The sequence below is a fragment of the Bos mutus genome, chromosome 7 (assembly GCF_027580195.1).
Source record: "Bos mutus isolate GX-2022 chromosome 7, NWIPB_WYAK_1.1, whole genome shotgun sequence".
Taxonomy (NCBI): Eukaryota; Metazoa; Chordata; class Mammalia; order Artiodactyla; family Bovidae; genus Bos; species Bos mutus.
In genome coordinates this window covers 99258789-99280317 of record NC_091623.1, presented here as the reverse complement: position 1 = coordinate 99280317, position 21529 = coordinate 99258789, and the positions used below count along the sequence as shown (strand labels likewise).

Sequence of the window (21529 nt, the reverse complement as noted above, 5' to 3'; positions counted from 1 at the left end):
TCCCATCTCTTTAAGAATATTCCACAGTTGGTTGTGATCCACAAAGGATTTAGTGTCATCAATGAAGCAGAAGTAAATGTGTTTGTTTTTTTCTTTTGGCGGGGGTGGGGGGGGTGGAATCTCTTGCTTTTTCTATGGTGTATCAGCCTTTTCTAAATCCAGCTTGTATGTTTGGAAGTTTTCAGTTCACATACTCCTGAAGCCTAGCTTGAAGAATTATCTTGCTAGCGTGTGAAATGAGTGCAATTGTATGGTAATTTGAATATTCTTTGGCATTGCTTTTCTTTGGGTTTGGAATTAAAACTAACCTTTTCCAGTCCTGTGGCCACTGCTGAGTTTTCCATATTTGCTGGCATAATGAGTGCAGTACTTTCACAGCATCATCTTTTAGGATTTGAAATAGCTCAGCTGGTTACTAGTGCCTAGAAACCAAGTTATATAAAGAACTCTACCAAATCAAAAAGAGGAATATTAAGAACTTAACTTTTAAAATTCAGCATTCAAAAAACTAAGCTCATGGCATCCAGTTCCAACACTTCATGGTAAATAGATGGGGAAAAAGTAGAAACAGTGACAGGTTTTATTTTCTTGGGCTCCATTGCAGTCACCACTGTGGACAACGACAGCCATGAAATTAAAAGATGTCTGCATCTTGGAAGGAAAGCTATGACAAACCCAAAAAGCATATTCAGAAGCAGAAATATCGCTTTGCTGACAAAGTCTGTATAGTCAGACAATGGTTTTTCCAGGAGTCATGTATGGATGTAGATTTGTAGCATAAAGAAGGCTGAGCCCTGTAGAATTGATGCTTTCGAATGTGGTACTGGACAAGACTCTTGCAAGTCCCTTGGATAGCAAGGAGATCAAACCAGTCAATCCTAAAGGAAATCAACCCTGAGTTTTCATTGGAAGGACTGATGCTGAAGCTGAAGCTCCAATACTTTAGGCACCTGATGCAAAGAGCTGACTCATTTGAGGAGACTCTGATGCTGGGAAGGATTGAAGGCAGGAATACAGTGGGTGACAGAGGATGAGATGGTTGGATGGCATCACTGATACAAAGGACATGAGTTGAACAAACTCCAGGAGATAGGGAAGGACAGGGTAGCCTCGCATGCTGCAATTCACGAGGTCTCAAAGATTCAGACATGACTTAGTAACTGAAGAACAACAAAGGCAAAGAATTTAAATAGACATTTCTCTAGAGAAGTTATGCAAGTGGCACATGAAAAAACATTAAACACTGTTAATCATAAGGGCATGTAAATCCAACCCCAACTGAATATTAATTCACACCCACTGGGATAAATATAGTTATTTTAAAATAATAAAATTGTGATTTGGTTTGAGAATATGGAGAAATTGGAACTTTTTTACAACCCTCATGAGGAAGGAAAGGGTCTCCTCTCTGTTGCAAACAGTTTCACTGTTCCCTCAAAAAATATTAAAGATAGCATTATCTCTACATTTCTTTTACTATAATAAAGCTTTAAATGAGCAGTGGGCCCATTAGTCAATGTCTGCTTCTTGTTAGTGGGAGATGGAAAGTAGTGGAAAGCCATCATCAGACTTAGACTAACTTAGACTAGAAATGGATAGCCTAGGTTGAGGAAAGCAGTCCCATCTAGCATTTGAATATCACTCAACTACCTTTCAGAGAAGGCAGTGGAAACCCCCTCCAGTACTCTTGCCTCCATCCCATGGATGGAGGAGCCTGGTAGGCTGCAGTCCAAGGGGTCGCAAAGAGTCGGACACGACTGAGCGACTTCACTTTCACTTTTCACTTTCATGCATTGGAGAAGGAAATGGCAACCCACTCCAGTGTTCTTGCCTGGAGAATCCCAGGGATGGAGGAGCCTGGTGGGCTGCCATCTATGGGGTCGCACAGAGTCAGACACGACTGAAGCGACTTAGCAGCAGCAGCAGCAGCTACCTTTTGACTTATTTATGAAAGAGAAAGAAAATAACATGTAAAATTTTTCCTAAGCTTCAGAAATCTTATGCTATCTTTGAATAGATTTTTCAACTAATTCAATTATAGAACTTAAGTTCTAATTAATTATTTAATGAATTAAGGTTCTTATTGTTTAACATTTGTGATCATAACATTAACCTTAAGTGCTTATTAGAATTCAACTTCCTCGTCCCTTTTTCTTGGAGAATTTGATTCAATAGGATAGAAAGGAGCCAAACAGTTTGTACTTTTGGTAAATACCAAAGAATTTTGAAATAGTTCAAATTTTCATCTTTGAAAATATTGAAATTATATTTGATTAACCCCTTGTTGAAAGAAAGGGTGTTTTAATAAAGATAACATCATTATTAACATTTTAATGAGTGAAATATTTATTATTTTAAATTACACTAGCTTTTATGTTACCAAGCATGCAAGTGACATTAGTTTTTCAAACTACCATTGAATAAATTTAATATAAAGAATGAAAATCCTGAAATCATGAAAAATTAATTTTGGAAAGAATCTGAATGCTCTATATTCTATCAATAGCTCTTGTTTCATAGAATTGACCCGGTTAGCTCTGACTGAGAAGACTCTAATTGCCTGTTGAATGCACCACAGAATGTAATTACAATTTATGAGCTGCTTTATCAATATTCACATTCACCAAAATGTTGAAAATGAATATCAGCATCATTATTCCTATAAAGAAAGAGAGGAAACAATTAGAGTTTAAGGAAGAAATAAAGTACATTACACTTTAAAAAAATTAAAAAGGATATTAATAGAAAAACTGGTGAAATCCAAACAAATTCTGTAGATTAGTTAATACCGATAAACCAAAGTTAATTTGCTACTTTTGACATGTGTGCCAGGTTTCCATAAGGAGTTAATCTTAGGAGAAATTGGATAAAGGATACAAAAACTGGTACTATCTTTGAAATTTCTCTGTAAATCTAAAATTACTCCACCATAATTTTTTATTTAAAAGGGAATATTTTAAACTCCCAGTGTAGTATCACTGAGAAAATTACACTCAATGCTGTAAGTTCTACCATAGATTGTACAGATTGGAGTCATTTCTGTGATACAGAAATGTAGATAATGTGCATGCAGAATAGAGTTTGGATGTTAAACATAAAAACTCCAAAAATCTTTTCAATAAGGAGGATTTGAAAATGGAACAAGGTAGAGTGGCTGTGTTCCACTTGCAGAAGCAACTGGACTCTGCTTGCTCCTAGAGCCGGTTCCCATCTGGGCCCACTTCACTCTTCCTGTGCACTCAGTCCTGATTCAGGTTTGGGACCCACCCAGATCTGAGAGAGGAGAGACTGGAGACTATCTCAGCAGTCCTCCAGAAACACATGCCTCTTTGGGGATTAAATGTGCAAAGATTTTGTGAGAGGAAATACCCGCTGAGAGGAAATGAGGCAGGAGGTAGAAGGCTGGCTGAACCTTTAGACTGCAGACTGTCTCAGAGGAAGGAGGCAGAAAGGGAGATTAGATAGACGTGCTCTAGAATGCCCCACTCTCCAGGGAAGATTTGGAGGCTGTCATAGTGGCTCAGATGGTAAAGCATCTGCCTGCACTGTAGGAGACCCGAGTTTGATTCCTTGGTCAGAAAGATCCCCTCGAGAAGGGAATGGCAACCACTCCAGTATTCTTGTCTGGAAAATTGCATGGACAGAGGAACCTGGCAGACTACAGTTCATGGGATCACAAAGGGTCGGACATGACTGAGTGACTAACACACACAGAGAGTTTTTGAGACAGTCAACCTTGACAGGAGTCCCTTTCTAACATGAATGGGCTGATTTTGATAAATTTCTGAATTCAGTGGTCTGTTTGGTTCTTGAACAATTATGCTCCCTTCAGCTGGAAATCTGCAAGGGTCAATCACATGGCCACCACACAGAGCTGGGCTTTGGAATTACATTCTATTGGTTGTTAGTCTGCCATTAGTAACTCATAATTAAGTTAAATTAATTGTTTACACATTTGCACAATATCAATCAAAGTTATTGATAGCTCAAACACAAAATTACTTTCAGAAACAAGAACTTCACGGAAAGAAAAAAGAGTGGCCCCTAATATTTTACAGTGACCTTACAGTTATTTTCTATATATATATTGTGCCTTGGTACAATCAGCAACACAGATTTACCATCACCTTGTAATGATTTCTTCATACCTTGGAAGACCAAATATTTACTATCGTGTACTTACATCTTTTCATTGCAGAAAGTACATTCATTGCTGTAGGTTTTTGCATCACTGGCACAGATTGGATTGTATTCTCTGGTGCAAGCTTCTGTATACACTTTACAGTCTGGCTGTTAAATGCAGAGACAACATAAAATTCATTAGGGAATGAAAGTCTGAGTAAAATTTGTTTAGTCTTGATATGAAGTACCATGCAAGAAAATTGGAAATATATTTTATATTTAGGTTTAAAAAAAATTATTTATTTATTTTTAGCCTTGCCGGGTCTTTGTTGCTATGTGGGCTTTTTCCAGCTGTCGTGAGTGAGGACTACTCTAGCTGCAGTTTGTGGGCTTCTGATTGTGGGGCTTCTCTTGTTGCAGCGCATGGACTCTAGGACATGTGGGCTTCAGTAGCTGTGGTTCCCAGGCTCTAGAGCACAGGCTCAATAGTTATGGCACGCAGGCTTAGTTGCTCTGTGGTATGTGGGATCTTCCCTGTTCAGGGATTGAACCCATGTCTCCTGAATTGGCAGACAGATTCTTTACCACTCGGAGAAGGCAATGACAACCCACTCCAGTCCTCTCACCTGGAAAATCCCATGGACGGAGGAGCCTGGTAGGCTGCAGTCCATGGGGTTGGGAAGAGTTGAATACGACTGAGCGACTTCCCTTTCTTTACCACTGGGTCACCAGGGAAGCAACCTATGTTTAGTTTTAAAAACTACTATCTATAACACTAGAACTTATAAAACTAACACACATCCCACTTAAAAGTAAAATATTATTGTCTTCATAAACCTGCTCTAATTTTTTAAAGAGGTCATAAAACTGGCTAAATGTGTTTTTGTAATTTAGTGACCATCATCTTCACTTCCCTTTCAAACTCAAGAAGAAATCATGAAATTAGATTGTTCTTTTTCTTATTCCCATTCTTGATAATTCCAACTAAATCTATGTGTTTGTGCATGTGTGTGTATATGTGTGTGTGTGTGTGTGTGTATATCTCTATCTATCTATCTATCTATACAGAAGATACAAATGCAGTTTGTTTACTGTTGACAGTTTTGGTAATTGACATAATAAAAAATACTATATATCTGCTTATATCATCTACTTTTTAAACATGTGATTCTGTTTATTCAGATATTTAGAGCTATAGGTTTTTTTTTTTTTACCTTTATGTAATATCATACTATGTGAATCTATAGAACTTTTTATCTTAAATATATATTTAGGTTGATTCTTTTTCCTTTGTTATGCTAAGATGAACACTACTACTCTAAACACCTTCAACCTTTCTCAGAAGCTTGTATGAAGCAACATTTATGCCCATTAATTAAATTTTTGTGTAACAGGATATGCACCTTTTTATGTTGTCTAGATAATGACAGATAGCTTTGTATGGCTAAGTTTCTATTTTTTGACCTTGTTGTAATACTGCTGCTGCTGCTGCTGCTAAGTCATCTCAGTCGTGTCCGACTCTGTGCGACCCCATAGACGGCAGCCCACCAAGCTCCCCTGTCCCTGGGATTCTCCAGGCAAGAGTATTGGAGTGGGTTGCCATTTCCTTCTCCAATGCATGAAAGTGAAAAGTGAAAGTGAAGTCGCTCAGTCATGTCCAACTCTTAGCAACCCCATGGACTGCAGCCCTCCAGGCTCCTCCGTTCATGGGATTCTCCAGGCAAGAATACTGGAGTGGGTTGTCATTTCCTTCTCCGGTTGTAATACTATCTTTTTAGTTTTGGAAAGACCTCTCTGATGCACAATTTTTGATGAATTTTTCTGTTAAAATGTATAATATATGAAAGTTGATTGCTTATCTTTTTCAACCTGCACCTGTATTAACTTACTGGAAATCCGAAATCAGGTTCAAAATAAATTTCTGCAACCAACACATGGGTAAAAAAAGAAAGTTAAAAATGAAGGAGGAGTGGGGGAGGGGCAAGGGAGAGAGGGAGAGGAAGATGGAGAAGGAGGAGAAAGGGAAGGGGAGGAGAAGAAAGAAACAGAAGGAGTAGGGAGGGAGAGGAAGAGGAGGAGAAAGAGAAGAGGAGGAGAAGAAAGAAACAGAAGGAGTAGGGAGGGAGAAAGAGGAAGAGGAGGAGAAAGGGAAGAGGAGGAGAAGAAAGAAACAGAAGGGGAGAAAGAGGAAGAGGAGGAGAAAGGGAAGGGGAGGAGAAGAAAGAAACAGAAGGGGAGAAAGAGGAAGAGGAGGAGAAAGGAAGGGGGAAAGAAGAATCAATTTTAGTAAATAAGGCCCATATTTATTAGTAGCAGAAACATGTGCACATAAAATATTAGAGACTCCACAACTAATGAAGCAAGACTTTCCTGCCATTAACAAAACAAAAAAAATCATAAAACAATACCAAATTTGGAAATATTTTATTATTATTTATTATTCAGTTATTGTAACTCTGTGAAAATTAATGCAACATATTTTTGAATTCCAAACAGCTTTCTTTGAAAGTATCATAAGGGATTCAGATTGAGTGATAATCAGAATATCAAGCAATACTAGATCTAGAAAAGATCATTTCTCCCCCTAGGTTTGCCTTTAACAATCTGACTGCCAGAAAGAAAAATAATATAGGTCATGTTCAATAGCTGTAGACAAAGAGCAAAATTCTAGTGCTCACTCTAACCCGCTCTACTCTGTCTCTACTTGTCCAAAACGGGAGATGAGAAAAAGCAACCCGCTGATGCCTTTTTCAAAAGACATTTGTAATATGCCCTTTTTCACTTTATCAGTTTAAGATTTACAAGCCCAGTAAAAAAACAACCTCCTTCATTCCTAGTTTAGAGAAGTTGTTTCCCATATTTTCTAAGATATGTAAAATATTTCACCTTGTACTGGAAAATTCACTCACCAGAATAAAGAGGAAATACCAAGGCAATGATGAAAATAGCTTTGATCCATGATAAGAAGAGAGACATTTTGTCAAGTCTGTGGAAGGAAACTGACATGTTTATAGCACAGAGACAAATTTCTATTTCTAGATGAAAGTGTCTTATGATATAGAAACCCCTCCAGCCCCAGATTCCTAATTATAGTGGGCTATTCCCTTCTCTCTTCCCTTAACCCACAGAAGCAGCATGACACACATGTGAACAGAAGGCCTTGGACAGACTTGCAAGAAATGCTAGAGCAGGTCCTCTTTGTCCACTTCAGAAGGAACCAACCTTTGACTCAGCCCACAAGGAGCCTGGCTGCATTTAAAGAAGTACGTGCTTAGGAAGTTCAGTTTTTCCTCAGAAAATAGAAAGTTATTTCAGGAAGGACTGACCTGGAGCGGTCCTCACTGCAGTGTGACACACCAGGGCTGCCTTCATAGCATCCCCGCCTGACCTACCTGACACAGAGAAGGTGGTAGAAAGCAAGGGCAGCAGCTCCAGGGACTGCGCCTGTTTCTATCTCCTTTTCTTAACCACTTCCCCCAGCCGAGCAGTCTCCCTCATTGGGCCGTTGGTAAGGAGCCTTGTTGGGGGAAACAGATGGTCCTCGGCAGATAAGACTCTGAGGTTTTCTGTATTCTTCCTCACAAAGATCTCACACAGATCATCTCTCTATAGGAGGTCTGGAGCAGTTTTATCTGATGAACCCAGAACTATGAGGAGAGGAAAAAGAAATACAAAAAATGATAGATCTTAAGATAGAGAAGAGATGTGGAAACTTTTCAGGCTATTGAGTTACAGAGAACAAGAGAATCAAAGTCAGAAGAGTCTTGTGAACTATAATCAAACACATGCTGAGAGCCTCTATTTCGTGACAGAGCACTGTAGACTTAAGATTTATTGTAAATTTAAACTCTCCTTAAAGTTTAAATTTAAACGTTTTATGTTGATAATTGTAGATTTATTACATAGAGTTGTCAGAAATAAGAGAGATTCTCCTGTATCTTTTAACAAGTTTCTCCCAGTGGGAATGTCTTATAGGATTACAGTACAAAGTCCCCACCAGGAATTGACATCAGCTGGAGACCTTTTATCAGTGTTGGTTATCAACACCAAGACTGTGAATCAATTGTTGAATATATGAGATCTGGGCAATGGTATGTTTGCAAAGCTCCCAGATGAGTATTGGGACAGTTTTGGAACCCCGAACTTACATAATGTTATATGTCAACTATATCTCAATAAAACTAAAGAAAATAAAAGAAGGCTCATTGGAGTGAGGTTGAGTCCACGTGGAGCAATGCCTTAAATTCTATATTAAATAAGGTAAGTGGGTGACATTGGAGGCTTTGAAGTAGGGTAATATTTAATCAGCTATTGTCTCCCTAATTAATGAATCTCCTTCACTGATTTCTAGAAAAAGTTCTGTCAGTTGAAAGACTTGAATTCAAATTCAAATACTACCACTGAGTAACCATGACACACTATTTAGAATTTCTAATATAAAAATTCTTTATTTTAAATAGGGAACTGACACTTCCTGCCTCTTAGATGTCAGGGATAAAATATTAAGATAATCTGCCTTCAGGTTTGGAATAGACTTACATTTGCCACCCTAATCTAACTTGCCTTTTATAGCTGTGGAGAAAGGTAGGATTTAGAAAGGAAACTTTGAATGTAGCAGTGCTCCGTTCCAACTGAATCGGAGAATACAAACTCTGATGAGTGCAGAAAGTGCTCTATCATTACATGACAGTGAATATTACTCTTGCAGTAGCTCTGAATTATTTACATAACTACAACCAGAGGTGTCTGCAGTGCACCAGTCCTTCTGGTGCAGGACATTTGAGGAAAAGTAAATTGAAGTTTAGAATTGAAATGTCTTCATGTTGCACACACTAGATCTCTCCTTTTATATATGTGTGTCAGCAGAGATTAAAAGCAGAAGAGACTGCCTATGAATCACAGCAGGCTACAATATTTTCATTTTTTACCTAGCCAGTAAAGGGAATGTTAGATGTGAATTAAAAGTTCCATAAAGATTAAAAAGAACATATTACTCAACTTGAACCAGAGGTAAGAAAAATACTCTGTATTTAACATAATAGGGGTATTAAAAGAGAGAGAAAAATAGGAAGTAAAAGCAGTCTCTAGTCTTTCTGGTGTCACTGCCCCATATGTTCTGGGCAAAGTAACCCAGCATTTGGGCAATAACAAGAAAGAGCTACTGAATTGACATGTAAAACAGCAACTAAGACGCACGTGTGAACTTCCACTGGTCACTGAACAAAGTGCTTTTTGTTTGGGGGATCTTTTGTTTTTTTGGAAACTTTATTCTGTTAGAGAGGGAATTATAAAAGTCTCCATTTGCCAGTATTTCAAAGGACGCTGAAGTCTTCTAGTCTGCTTGTTGTCCTTTTTTTGACTCAACTTACTGGGTGCCATATAGCATGCTTTAAAAGACACCTCAGGCTGTGGTCAATACAAATGTCTGGACAAGAGCAACTCTTACCTCACTTGTCCAGGACAATAAAACCCAGAATATTATGAGAATATTTGTTCTGCATCAAGACATTGCAGTTTCTTCTAAGGAAAGTGGAAGTGCAAGTCGCTCAGTTGTGTCCGACTCTTTGCGACCCCATGCACTGCGCAATCTGTGGAATTCTCCAGGCCAGAAGACTGGAGTGGGTGACCTTTCCCTTCTCCGGGGGGATCTTCTCAACCCAGGGATTGAGCCCAGGTCTCCTTTAAGGAATAGCATTCTAAATGCAAGAATCATTTTACTAAACATAGTATGCCACCATTTTATGTTCAAGATTATACTTAAATTATGTCAGATATGACTTCAATAGCAAGCCAGAACTTTCAAACAGAGGTGACAAAAGTATTTGCCTGATGAACAATTTATACTCAGTTATAGGAATATCTAATCCAATAGCTGAATTATTAATTATCAAAAGACCAAAAAGACCGTAAAATAACATTTTTACTTTAAATAAATTTGGGAGATAATTTTCCTTTAGGGATTCAGAAATGCCTGCATATCTTTTTAATTGTATAGAGTCACAACTCTGGGTTGTTACATCCACTAAAAGTTATTCAGTGAAATTCAGATCTAGAGCTTATCAATCCTATTGTTCTAAATTGAAAAAAAAAAAAAAAAAAAAAAACCTGCTTTTTTTTTTTTAAACCAGAGGTAGATAACACAACAGAACTGGGTTTAGATAATACAACTATTAAAAAGGGTGACTGAATTTTGAAATTATTTCTTACACTTATTAAATTATCATTTGTATACAGTATAACTCAACTTTCATAGTTGTATAGTTCTATAAATTTAGACAAGCTTATTGTAATTGTGTAAGCACCACCACAATAAAAATATAGGATATCTCTTTAACTCCCCCAATTTCCCTTCTGCTGTTTTGTAATCAATTCGTTCCCCTTCTCCTAGCATTTGGGGACCACTAATCTGATTTCTGTTTACTATATTTGACCAATTTTATGTCAGAATAGATGTAGATTCATAAAAGATGTAGAAGCAATATAGTCAGGTCCTATTTTGTCTTACTGATCTTCCTCAGTGATAAAGTCTTACATACTCACAATACAGAGGAAATGAGCAAATTGACATGGTATACTACTGTTAACTGAATTATGTACCTTATTTGGATTTCAACATTTGATAAAGGAACTCTTAATTATTTGATGCATAGTTCTATGGAAAGTGTTTCATGTACAGATTAATATAACTACTACCATATTCAGGATGTAGAATTCAGTCATCACAAATAAGCTCCCTCTTGCTTCCCCTTGATACTCTCTCACCAACCATAACCACTGCCATTCATTCCTCTTTTCTTCATCATTATAATTTTGCAATTTGGTTAGTAATATATGAATAGAGCCATAAAATAAAAAAGATTTTGAGGTTGAATTTTTAACTCCTGATTATAATGTAGCTGATCATAATGTGTCCACTTGGATTGGTGTATACATCTTTAGTCTGTTCCTCTTTATTTCTGAATAATTTTTTTAAACTTTTTATTTTATATTGGAGTATAGTCGATTAACAAACAGTGTTGTGATAGTTTCAGATGAACAGTGAAGGGACTCAACTGTACATATACTTGTAGCCATTCTCCTCCAAACTCCCCTCTCTGGGCAGTATTGTATTGTACAGATGTACCATAATTTATCTGTTCTCCCATTGAAGGACATTTGAGTTGTTTCCCATTTGGGGATATTATTTTTAAAATGCTTTTAGGAAGATTCAGGCTCAGGATTTTGTATAAATCTAAGTTTTGCTTTGTACAGGGTAAATGTCTAGGAGTACCATTCTTGAGTCATATGGCAAGTGTATGCTTAATTTTTTAGAATCTGCCAAGCTGATTTTTGAAGTATGTATACACTGCACCTGGCAATACATGATAAAACAATTCTTCCATATCCTTGACAGGATTACCTACTGCTAGTATTGTTTATTCTTGCCAATCGAATAGGCATGCAGAGGTATCTCACTGTGGCTTTAATTTGCATTTTTCTCATGGTTAATATCTTTTCCATGTGCTTCTTTTCCTTTCAAATGCATGCACATTGACACACACACACAGGGCTGGTTGTGTTCTTACTGTTGAGTTTACAGAGGCCTATATTCTGGGTACACATCTCTTTCAGATACTTGATTTTCACCCTTTCCCTCCAGCTCTGTTACTGGACTTTTCATCTTTGTAACAGAGTCTTTCCCAGAGCAGAGTTTTTAAATTTAATGAAGTCAATTTATGATATGTTTTTTAAAATAAATTATGTTTTTGTTTAACCTCTAAGAACTCTTAATTTAACTGTAGATCAGTAATAGTTTCTTCTATGTTCTCTTATAAAAGGTTTTTATAAGAAAATAATTTCATTTTTACATTTAAACACTTAAATTTGTTTCATTTTGGTTTACTCTTTTAGTAAAGTTGTGGGGTATTTGCAGATTCATTATTTGACTGCTCACGTTTAACACTTCTAACACCATTTGGTGAAAACATGCCTGCTAAGTATGTTCATTAAATTTCCTCAAGACAGTTTGTAAACTAATTAAGATATGCTTCACTGTCATTGACTGAAGATAGAGATCAAAATCCTTAAGTCATAAGATCTTAGAACTGATCAGGACTTTGAATATCTACATTCCTGTTTTCTCTAGAAGGATTCATTCACCTGGTTTAGGAATATAAGAGCCTGAATTATGAAGAGTACTTATAGAATCTGCTGCAAAATGGAGTAAAAATAAAAGACATACTATTATGTAGCTCCATCAAAAATTTCCATCTTCATAGAGTTCTGTACACTTTTCCTTCAGAGAAAGATGAGTTACAGAAAAAGCAAAAGAAATAAAAGAACACAAACTCCCAGGACATCTACAAAGTGTTTCTCAATAAGGAGGATTTGAACTTAGATACAGTGAAGAGGTTGTGCTCCATTTCCTCCAGCAGCTGATCCTCACTGGCTCCCTGTCCCTGCACACATCCTCTCCCCTTTGGGGTGGAGTATCTCTTGATACTTCCTATACGCTCAGTCCTGACTCAGGACTCAGACCTGACCTAAGAAAGGGAAGGCTTTACATACCGTATTATTCTAAGTCCAAGAAACAGATGCAATTTACAGATTAAAAGTGCAAAAATTTTGCAAGAGGAAATCCCTATATAGGATGGAGGGGAGGGGTGGAATGGGGAGAGAGACAGAAAGGGTGTCAGAGTTTGAGATCACAAACTCCTTCAGGGTGAAGGAGTGAGGGATGAGTGGTTGGAGTCCTAGACCACCCTGAATGGTAAGAAAGATTTGGAAAGTTTTCATGGAGCTCATGAGACAAGTTAACCATCCAGAGAGTCCTTTTCTAGTATGGATGGGCCCACTGTGATGGATTTGAGTTCAGCAGTCAGTAGGGTTCTTTGCCTAGGGTCAGTAAGTATAACAGTATGCCATGTAAATAATGAAATGCCAAGGTCAAGAGCAGGAAGGAAAAAAAAAAGACTCATAATAAAAGGTACAGAGGATCAGTAAAGAAGGGCAAAACATACAGAATTTGAAGGCTACGATAAAGATTGTGGTCACAATCCTTCATAGGATTGCCGTGGACCCTAGATGTATTAGAAGTACTTTATGAAAGATATGATAAGATTGACCCCTAAAAAATATTCCTCTGGTTATAACAGTAGAATAAAAAAAAATGGCTGGATGGATATAGATAAAATACTTAGGAAATCATTGCAATAGTCTTGAGTAAGAGAACACAGTATCTTACACTTATTTGGTTGATACTAAAGATCATTGCATCTGGTCTCATCACTTCATGGCAAATAGATGGGGAAACAGTGGAAACAGTGTCAGACTTGATTTTTGGGGGCTCCAAAATCACTGCAGATGATGATTACAGCCATGAAATTAAAAGACGCTTACTCCTTGGAAAAAAAGTTATGACCAACCTAGATAGCATATTGAAAAAAAGAGACATTACTTTGCCAACAAAGGTCCATCTAGTAAAGGCTATGGTTTTTCCAGTAGTCATATATGGATGTGAGAGTTGGACTGTGAAGAAAGCTGAGCACCAAAGAATTGATGCTTTTGAACTGTGATGTTGGAGAAGACTCTTGAGAGTCCCTTGGACTGCATAGAGATCCAACCAGTCCATTCTAAAGGAGATCAGTCCTGGGTGTTCTTTGGAAGGAATGATGCTAAAACTGAAACTCCAGTACTTTGGCCACCTCATGTGAAAAGTTGACTCATTGGAAAAGACTCTGATGCTGGGAGGGATTAGGGGCAGGAGGAGAAGGGGATGACAGAGGATGAGATGGCTGGATGGCATCACTGACTCGATGGACGTGAGTTTGAGTGAACTCCGGGAGTTGGTGATGGACAGGGAGGCCTGGTGTGCTGCGATTCATGGGGTCGCAAAGAGTCAGACACGACTGAGCGACTGAACTGAACTGAACTGAGAGACATAATAATTGACTTTGAGAGACAACACTGTTGGTGAGGTGGACAAGAGGCTGCATCAAGGAGATTCAGAATTTCTGACTTGTGTAATCAGCTGTGTGGTTGTACCACCCGATGATTTTTAAACCTTGTAAGTGAAGCACATTGCAGTGGAGCAGGAGAAGGATATTAGTTAAGTTTTGACATTCTGAGTTTAAAAGATTCAAAATAATGTTTTGAAGTTGAGACAGCCATGTGCAAATATCATAGGTCAGTGAATATGTATTTTAAAAATTCTGCTGCTGCTGCTGCTAAGTCGCTTCAGTCGTGTCCGACTCTGTGCGACCCCAGAGACGGCAGCCCACCAGGCTCCCCCGTCCCTGGGATTCTCCAGGCAAGAATACTGGAGTGGGTTGCCATTTCCTTCTCCAATGCATGAAGGTGAAAAGTGAAAGTGAAGTCGCTCAGTCGTGTCCGACTCTTAGCAACCCCATGGACTGCAGCCCACCAGGCTCCTCCGCCCATGGGATTTTCCAGGCAAGAATTCTGGACACAGATAAAAATATATGAGTGAAAAAACATTTTTTTTTTAGTGTATGAGTATTCTTTATGGATACAAGTTGTAATTGAATTGTCTGCTATTGTTGATGAGATCATTATCAATAGAGTGTAGTGTATGTACATTATGTGTATATATATATATATATAATTACATGCTAAGACAGAGATCTGAGGAAATTCAGAATCACTGGCTGATAGAGGACTTTAAGGCTGGAAAAATAAAGGTTAAAAACAGTTTAAGTATAAGGAAAAAAATTATATGTATATATACATACACTAATACAGGAGAGATAATAATCCCAAATAAAAATAAATTTCTCTATTAAAAAAAGGAAATAGCTTTGGACTGAAAAAGTTAAGAAAACGTATATTTTGTTTACCTTCTGGGGGCCAGGAAAGGGGTGATTTAAAAAAGAAAACCCAGAACTCCCCAGTGGTCCATTGGTTAGGGCTTGGTGTTTTTCCTGCGGGAATCAATCCCTGGCCAGGGAACTAAGATCCCACAAGCTGCACACGGTGACCAAGAAACAACAAAACCACCTCACTCTTGCGTTGAAATCATGTTTCTCATACTTACTTTATATTTAAAGGACCACAAAAGCACAACGGTCTAAAAAATCACTTACGAAAATGCTCCTCGATCGCTCATTTTGTTTGTATTTTTATGTATCTTATAGGCTTCCTGACCTTGGAGAATTGGCCTTGTGCAGGAGAAGTCCTAGGTATCCCAGCAGCACACACCGCTCTCCTCACCCGGGCTGTGTGCTCTAGGGCTTCCCTCTGAGGGCGGGGTGGGCCTTCTGTTACAGCAAGCTGACTGTGTGGGCGGGGCTGTAGGCGGGGCTGGCCCCAGGCCCAGCCTTGTGCAGGAGCCGGGTCACAAGAGGGCTCTGGGACTAGTGCAGTCTTAGGGTCCTGAAGACTCCGGGACTGTTGCTCGCCTACTGGTGGGTGAAGCCAGGTCCTGGGGTTAATGCTGGATGATTGGCAGGCAGAGCTGAGTCCTAGAGTCTGGTTGCAGGACCCAGGGGTCCCAGAGCCAGTGTCAGTGCCTGGTAGTAGAGGGCTGGTTCCTGACATAGTTGGACTTGGGGTCTGGGGTATCCTGAAGCTTGTGTTGAACTGCAGTTGGGCAGGACCAGGGCCCAGCTGGTTCCAGAGCAGGGTCTGACTTTCTATGGGCAGGCCGGTCTGCAGGTTATAGGATTGTGGTGGTATCTGCCCCCTGGAGGGTGAGGCTGCTCCAGAGGCATGGGCCGGCTTCCTGGAGGGCAGGGCCAGGGCCCAGGGGATTCTGGGACTGCTCCTGCGCACTGGTAAATAGAGCTGAGTCCTGGCTCTCAGGTGGGCAGGGTGCTGTGTCCAGAGGGCTCTGTGGGCTCAGAGATTCTTTCTTCAGTGGGTCTGCTGAAGGGTGGGACTGTATTCACATCCAGTTAGTTGCTTGGCCTGAGACATCTCAGCACTGGTGCCTGCGGGCTGTTGGGTGGGGCCAGGTCTTGGCAGTAATAAAAGTGAAGGGAGGATTCTGCAATGGCTCCTACCAGCGCTGGAGCTCCCAAGAATGGCTGCTGCCACTGTCTCCATCCCCAGGCTGAGCTGCAGCTCCCTACTCTCTCCGTCCGCCTCTCCAGGAGACTCTCCAAGACCAGCAGGTAGGTTCAGGCCAGGCTCCTGGTCAAGTCACTACTTTTGCCCTGAGCCAGAGCCTGTGTAATCTTGTGTACTCCCTTTTCCAGTGAAGTCTATGAACCCCAGTCCTGTTTATATACCTAACAGAGTAGTATTCAGCCATTAAAAGAATATAATGTTGCCATTTGCAAGAACATGGGTGGACTTGGATGGTATTATGCTAAATGAAATGTCAGACAGAGAAAGTCAAATATTGTATGATAGCACTTATATGTGGAATCTGAAAACTACAACAAACTAGTGAATATAGCAAGAAAAAAATCAGACTCACAGATATAGAGAACAAACTGATGGTTACCAGTGGGGAGAAAGAAGGGGGGCAAGATAGAGGTAGAAGATTAAGAGGTATTAATATAACCTATTATGTATAAAATAATCTACCTCCTATTAAAAATACATGAAAATTTTTCTTTTTTTTAACATTTTATTTATTATTTATTTACTTATTTTTATTTTATTTTATTTTTAACTTTACAATATTGTATTGGTTTTGCCATATAGCAACATGAATCTGCCACAGGTGTACACGTGTTAAGGATATACTGTAAAACACAGATAGTACAGTCATTATTTTATAATAAATGAAGTATAAACTTTAAAAATTGTGAAACACCATATTCACACTTGTAACATATATATATTATACATCAACCATACTTCAGTTAAGAAAAAAAGTGTTCCATAAAGCAAAAAATTAAGACACTTATGGGACAGCTGGTTCTATTTCACAGATAAGTAAATTAGGACTCAAGGGTAGTGAATTACCTGGTCAGCATTGTAAAGTCAGCTCAAAGTTTTTGTACATTTTCTCAAATAATTTATAATCGCAATCTATCCATGAGAAAATTACCACATAAATCTCAAATGAGAAACATTCTACAAAATAGCTGACCCGTGCTATATAAGACTATCAAAGCCTTCAAAATAAGGAAAGTCTAGAACCTTGGTAGTAAAAACAGTTGATAGATATGATGATCACCTGAGGAGTTTAATAAACAGCACCTGGTCTCCTCCTCAGATCGTGATTCAGGTGCTCTGCCTTAGATCTTGGGCATTGATCTTTAAATGTATCCAAGCTAAATATGTGGCTACAGTTGGGGGTAACAGAATGAGAGGTAGAAATATCTCTGGAACCCCATTTCAGCCAGTTTTTACTACTGTGAACCAGAGGTTTTATATTTAATAGAAGCATAAACTTTTCTGCAGCTTGCTTTATTTACCTAAGATAAGCTGGGCTTTTTCAATCCAAAAAGAAAATTATTCTTTGGAAATATTAATGAGATGCCTTTAGTGCTACGTGTTAATTAGTTTAAGCATCCATATTAATGGAAATCTCATTTCACTCATGCTCAGAAAGATTTAATTTTTCCATTGCCTGTTGGAAGAAATCTTTATTCCAGCTTTTGCTTCATCCAGCCCAGTGTTTCTCATGATGTACTCTGCATATAAGTTAAATAAGCAGGGTGACAATATACAGTCTTGACGTACTCCTTTCTCAATTTGGGAAATTAAGATTGCTGGGAGAAATATCAATAACCTCATGTATGCAGGATGACACCACCCTTTTGGCAGAAAATGAAGAACTACAGAGCCTCTTGATGAAAGTGAAAGAGGAGAGTGAAAAAGTTGGCTTAAAGCTCAACATTCAGAAAACTAACATCATGGCATCTGGTCCCATCGCTTCATGGCAAACAGATGGGGAAACAGTGGCAGATTTCATTTTCTTGGGCTCCAAAATCACTGCAGATGGTGACTGCAGCCATGAAATAAAAAGATGCTTGCTCCTTGGAAAAAAAGTTATGACCAACCTAGATAGCACGTTAAAAAGTAGAGACATTACTTTGCCAACAAAGATCCATCTAGTCAAGGCTATGGTTTTTCCCGTAGCCATGTGTGGGTGTGAGAGTTGGACTATAAAGAAAGCTGAGTGCCAAAGAATTGATGCTTTTGAACTGTGGTGTTGGAGAAGACTCTTGAGAGTCCCTTGGACTGCAAGGACATCCAACCAGTCCATCCTAAAGGAGATCAGTCCTGGGTGTTCATTGGAAGGACTGATGCTAAAGCTGAAACTCCAATACTTTGGCCACCTCATGTGAACAACTGACTCATTTGAAAAGACCCTGATGCTGGGAAGGATTGAAGGCAGGAGGAGAAGGGGATGACAGAGGATGAGATGGTTGGATGGCATCACCAACTCAATGGACATAAGTTTAAGTAAACTCTGGGAGTTAGTGATGGACAGGGAGTCCTGGCATGATGCAGTCCATGGAGTCACAAAGATTCGGACATGACTGAGCGACTGAACTGACTGATGGTAGGAGAATAGATTTCAAGAAGTTCTTATCTCCAGTGTTGCAGAAGGACTAAGAAAATTCACAGGTCCTGATTTGTAAGGAATTAGTGGATTCCAATAGTGGGAAGATCTCTGTGGCTAGGACAGAAAAAGTTAGAGGAGTCCAGGCAGACAATGACTTTGAACAGACAGGAAGGAGCCAGGGACTTGCTAGTCTCATGAGCTGATAAGGATTAAGGGTATTGATGATAAGGAAAAGAATGTGCAGTGTTTTTAGAAAAGGATTTCTAAACTCTTTTGAATGATCAAAAGTGGCTGTAGTCAAACTAGCTATCAGGACGATGATTATCCTGTGGATCAGGGGTAGAATATGAAGGTTGTCCTAAATATTAGGGACCCAAGCGTTGTAAGCTAGGATAGCAGTAGTATATCTTAAAATGCATATTTCAAACAGGTCACTCTTGCTGCTCTATGAGGAATGAATTAAAAAGACGGAAAGTAAAAGACACAAACCATTTAAGGAGATCTTGCAGTGTTTCAGGAGGAGACAATGAATAGTAGCTTGCACTAAGATGTAGGCAATTAAGGAGAGAAGTGAACAGCACCTGTTTCACTGGTCTTCTCCTGCATTGATTGTTCAATGATTCATTCATTAAAACAAATTTCCTAAGTCCCTCTGTGTACAAAAAAAGTCTAAAAATTTCTCCCTCAAGATGCTCACTGTATATTTAAAAGATTGCATTAATGTCTTTTCATGTGATTATTAAATGCCTCTTTAATATTACAGACTAATTGTTGTGAGCATACTCAGTTGTAGCTTCTGCCACAGAGCATTTTCCTGAGATAATTCTGATAGTAAAAATACAGAAATAATTTATTTGTGCGTGTGTGCAAAAGAAATCTGGGTAGCTATAGAACTTCATTATATCTTTTATCCTTAAGTATTTACGAAAAAGTTACAAGTTCTCTCTATGCAGTGGCATCATTGTGTCTGAAGTCTGAGGTCTGTGTTCAGTATGAATTGTTTGTGAGGCAGAGGCAAATAAACCTAAACTAACTTATTTAACCTTAATGGTAATTAAGTCCTGAGGTATTTTCCAGCATTAAATTCTATTCTGTATATAAGTGTATATTAATTTCAAAATTATTTATTTAGTTCCCCAGTATGAGGCATTTTGCGCTGGGCTCAATCATCCCCTCTGTTTAATCTTCCATTAAACAGAATCACAAGGAAACGTCCTGGAGTACTAGGAAAACTCCAAGATAAGAGTTTGCTTAGATTCCATCCATTTGAATTTGGGATTGAGTTTCTAGTTGAATCATGTATGAGGGGATTCCACAGTTGATCTCTGAAGTCTGTTCATTGCCAATTAGATACGCAGAATTGAGTGCCCTTGGTATGCCTCTTAATGACTCACATATCCCTCAGTGATAGCTTTCTGCATCTTTTTTTCTTTCCCCTCACTTTCCCAGACCATGACACATTATGTTTCTCTCTCCTTAGATTTAACCACTTATCCTGTCTGATACCACAGCTTCCCTCTACATTTTCATCTGGACCACGTGCCTTATTCCATTGTCTGTATCCTGCTATGTTTGTTGGGTTCTACCCATGTATTCCAGATATAGATTGCCATCTGAAGTCCTTACTGTTCAATAGGGCTCCTGTGGATATAAAAGAACCTGTAGTTATCACTGACCTACAGATCTTGTGCAAGCTCTCTGACTTCATTTTCATTAAACTATTCTTTTCACCAGCTCTGATCCCAACATCGTGTTGGGTCTTATTCCCTTTCTTGGGCCCCATCTTGCTAACCAATATGATTAACATCCTGGTGAAATTCCTTCTAAGCATTCTGTTTGGGGATGATGCCAGACGTCAAACACAACTTCAGATAAATACAATAAATTTCTATGTTTCAGGTCTGTAGATCAGTGGTTTTAAACTCTAGTTGTGCTCACATATCCCTTTAAGAATCTAATGTGGGAATTCCCTGGCAGTCCAGTGGTTAGGACTAAGCGCTTCCACTGCCCCAGGTCCAGGTTTGATCCCTGGTCGTTGGGGAACTAAGATCCCAGAAGCCGCAAGGAGTGGCAAAAAAAAAAAAAAATTAACAAAAGGTTTGGATACTTTCTTACAAAAAGTTTCCAGAGAATTTATTTTGCATATAATTTCCATAGACCCTCTGAAGCCAATCATTGCATCCTTAAGAAACCTTGAGTCAGTTTTACATCAAGTATCCAGAGACCACCTTTATTAGAAACACCTGGAATGTGGTTTCAGACTTCACTTTCTTGAGCTCTAGCAGAAACTTCGGAGAAGGCAATGGCACCCCACTCCAGTACTCTTGCCTGGAAAATCCCATGGACGGAAGGGCCTGATTGGCTGCAGTCCATGGGGTCGCTAGGAGTCGGACACGACTGAGCAACTTCACTTTATTTTTTCACTTTCATGCATTGAAGAAGGAAATGGCAACCCACTCCAGTGTTCTTGCCTGGAGAATCCCAGGGACGGGGGAGCCTGGTGGGCTGCCATCTATGGGGTCGCACAGAGTCGGACACGACTGAAGCGACTTGGCGGCAGCAGCAGCAGAGACCTACAGCACCAGTATTTCTCAACTGGGGAATCTTTATTTTTTACATGCAATCCTGAGATTTTTATACTAATTAGGATTTGCAAATTGCTGCTGAAGTTGCTGGTCCTAAAGTCTTAGCCATTTTGGCACTTTGGGAACAGGTGGATCATAGACGCAAGGTTTGGGAAAGTCTAGAAAATAAACAATCCCTGAAATTGGAAGCATCTGTGGAACCGACTTTATTTGCAGTGGAAAGATCTAGAGAATAATGTAAGATCCATTGTATATATAAGACTCCTGCTGGCCTCAGTAGAACTTCCAGGGAAATCCATTGTTTAAAGAGAATTCAAAGTGGATTTTGAAGTTCCATGTAATTGGTTGTAACAAATGC

The 21529-nt window shown here is 39.0% G+C and overlaps 1 protein-coding gene across 1 annotated transcript; it reads right to left on the bottom strand.

The window, feature by feature from the left end:
• Positions 1 to 2328: 2328 nt before the first annotated feature.
• Positions 2329 to 7594, bottom strand: LOC138988651 (acrosin inhibitor 1). Its single transcript, XM_070374899.1, has 5 exons — positions 7515 to 7594; positions 7032 to 7108; positions 6012 to 6043; positions 4184 to 4290; positions 2329 to 2659 (listed from the first exon to the last, which is right to left on the bottom strand). Exons 2-5 carry the CDS (start codon positions 7096 to 7098, stop codon positions 2608 to 2610), a joined length of 258 nt encoding a protein of 85 aa, XP_070231000.1. The 5' UTR covers positions 7099 to 7108; positions 7515 to 7594; the 3' UTR covers positions 2329 to 2607.
• Positions 7595 to 21529: the final 13935 nt, after the last annotated feature.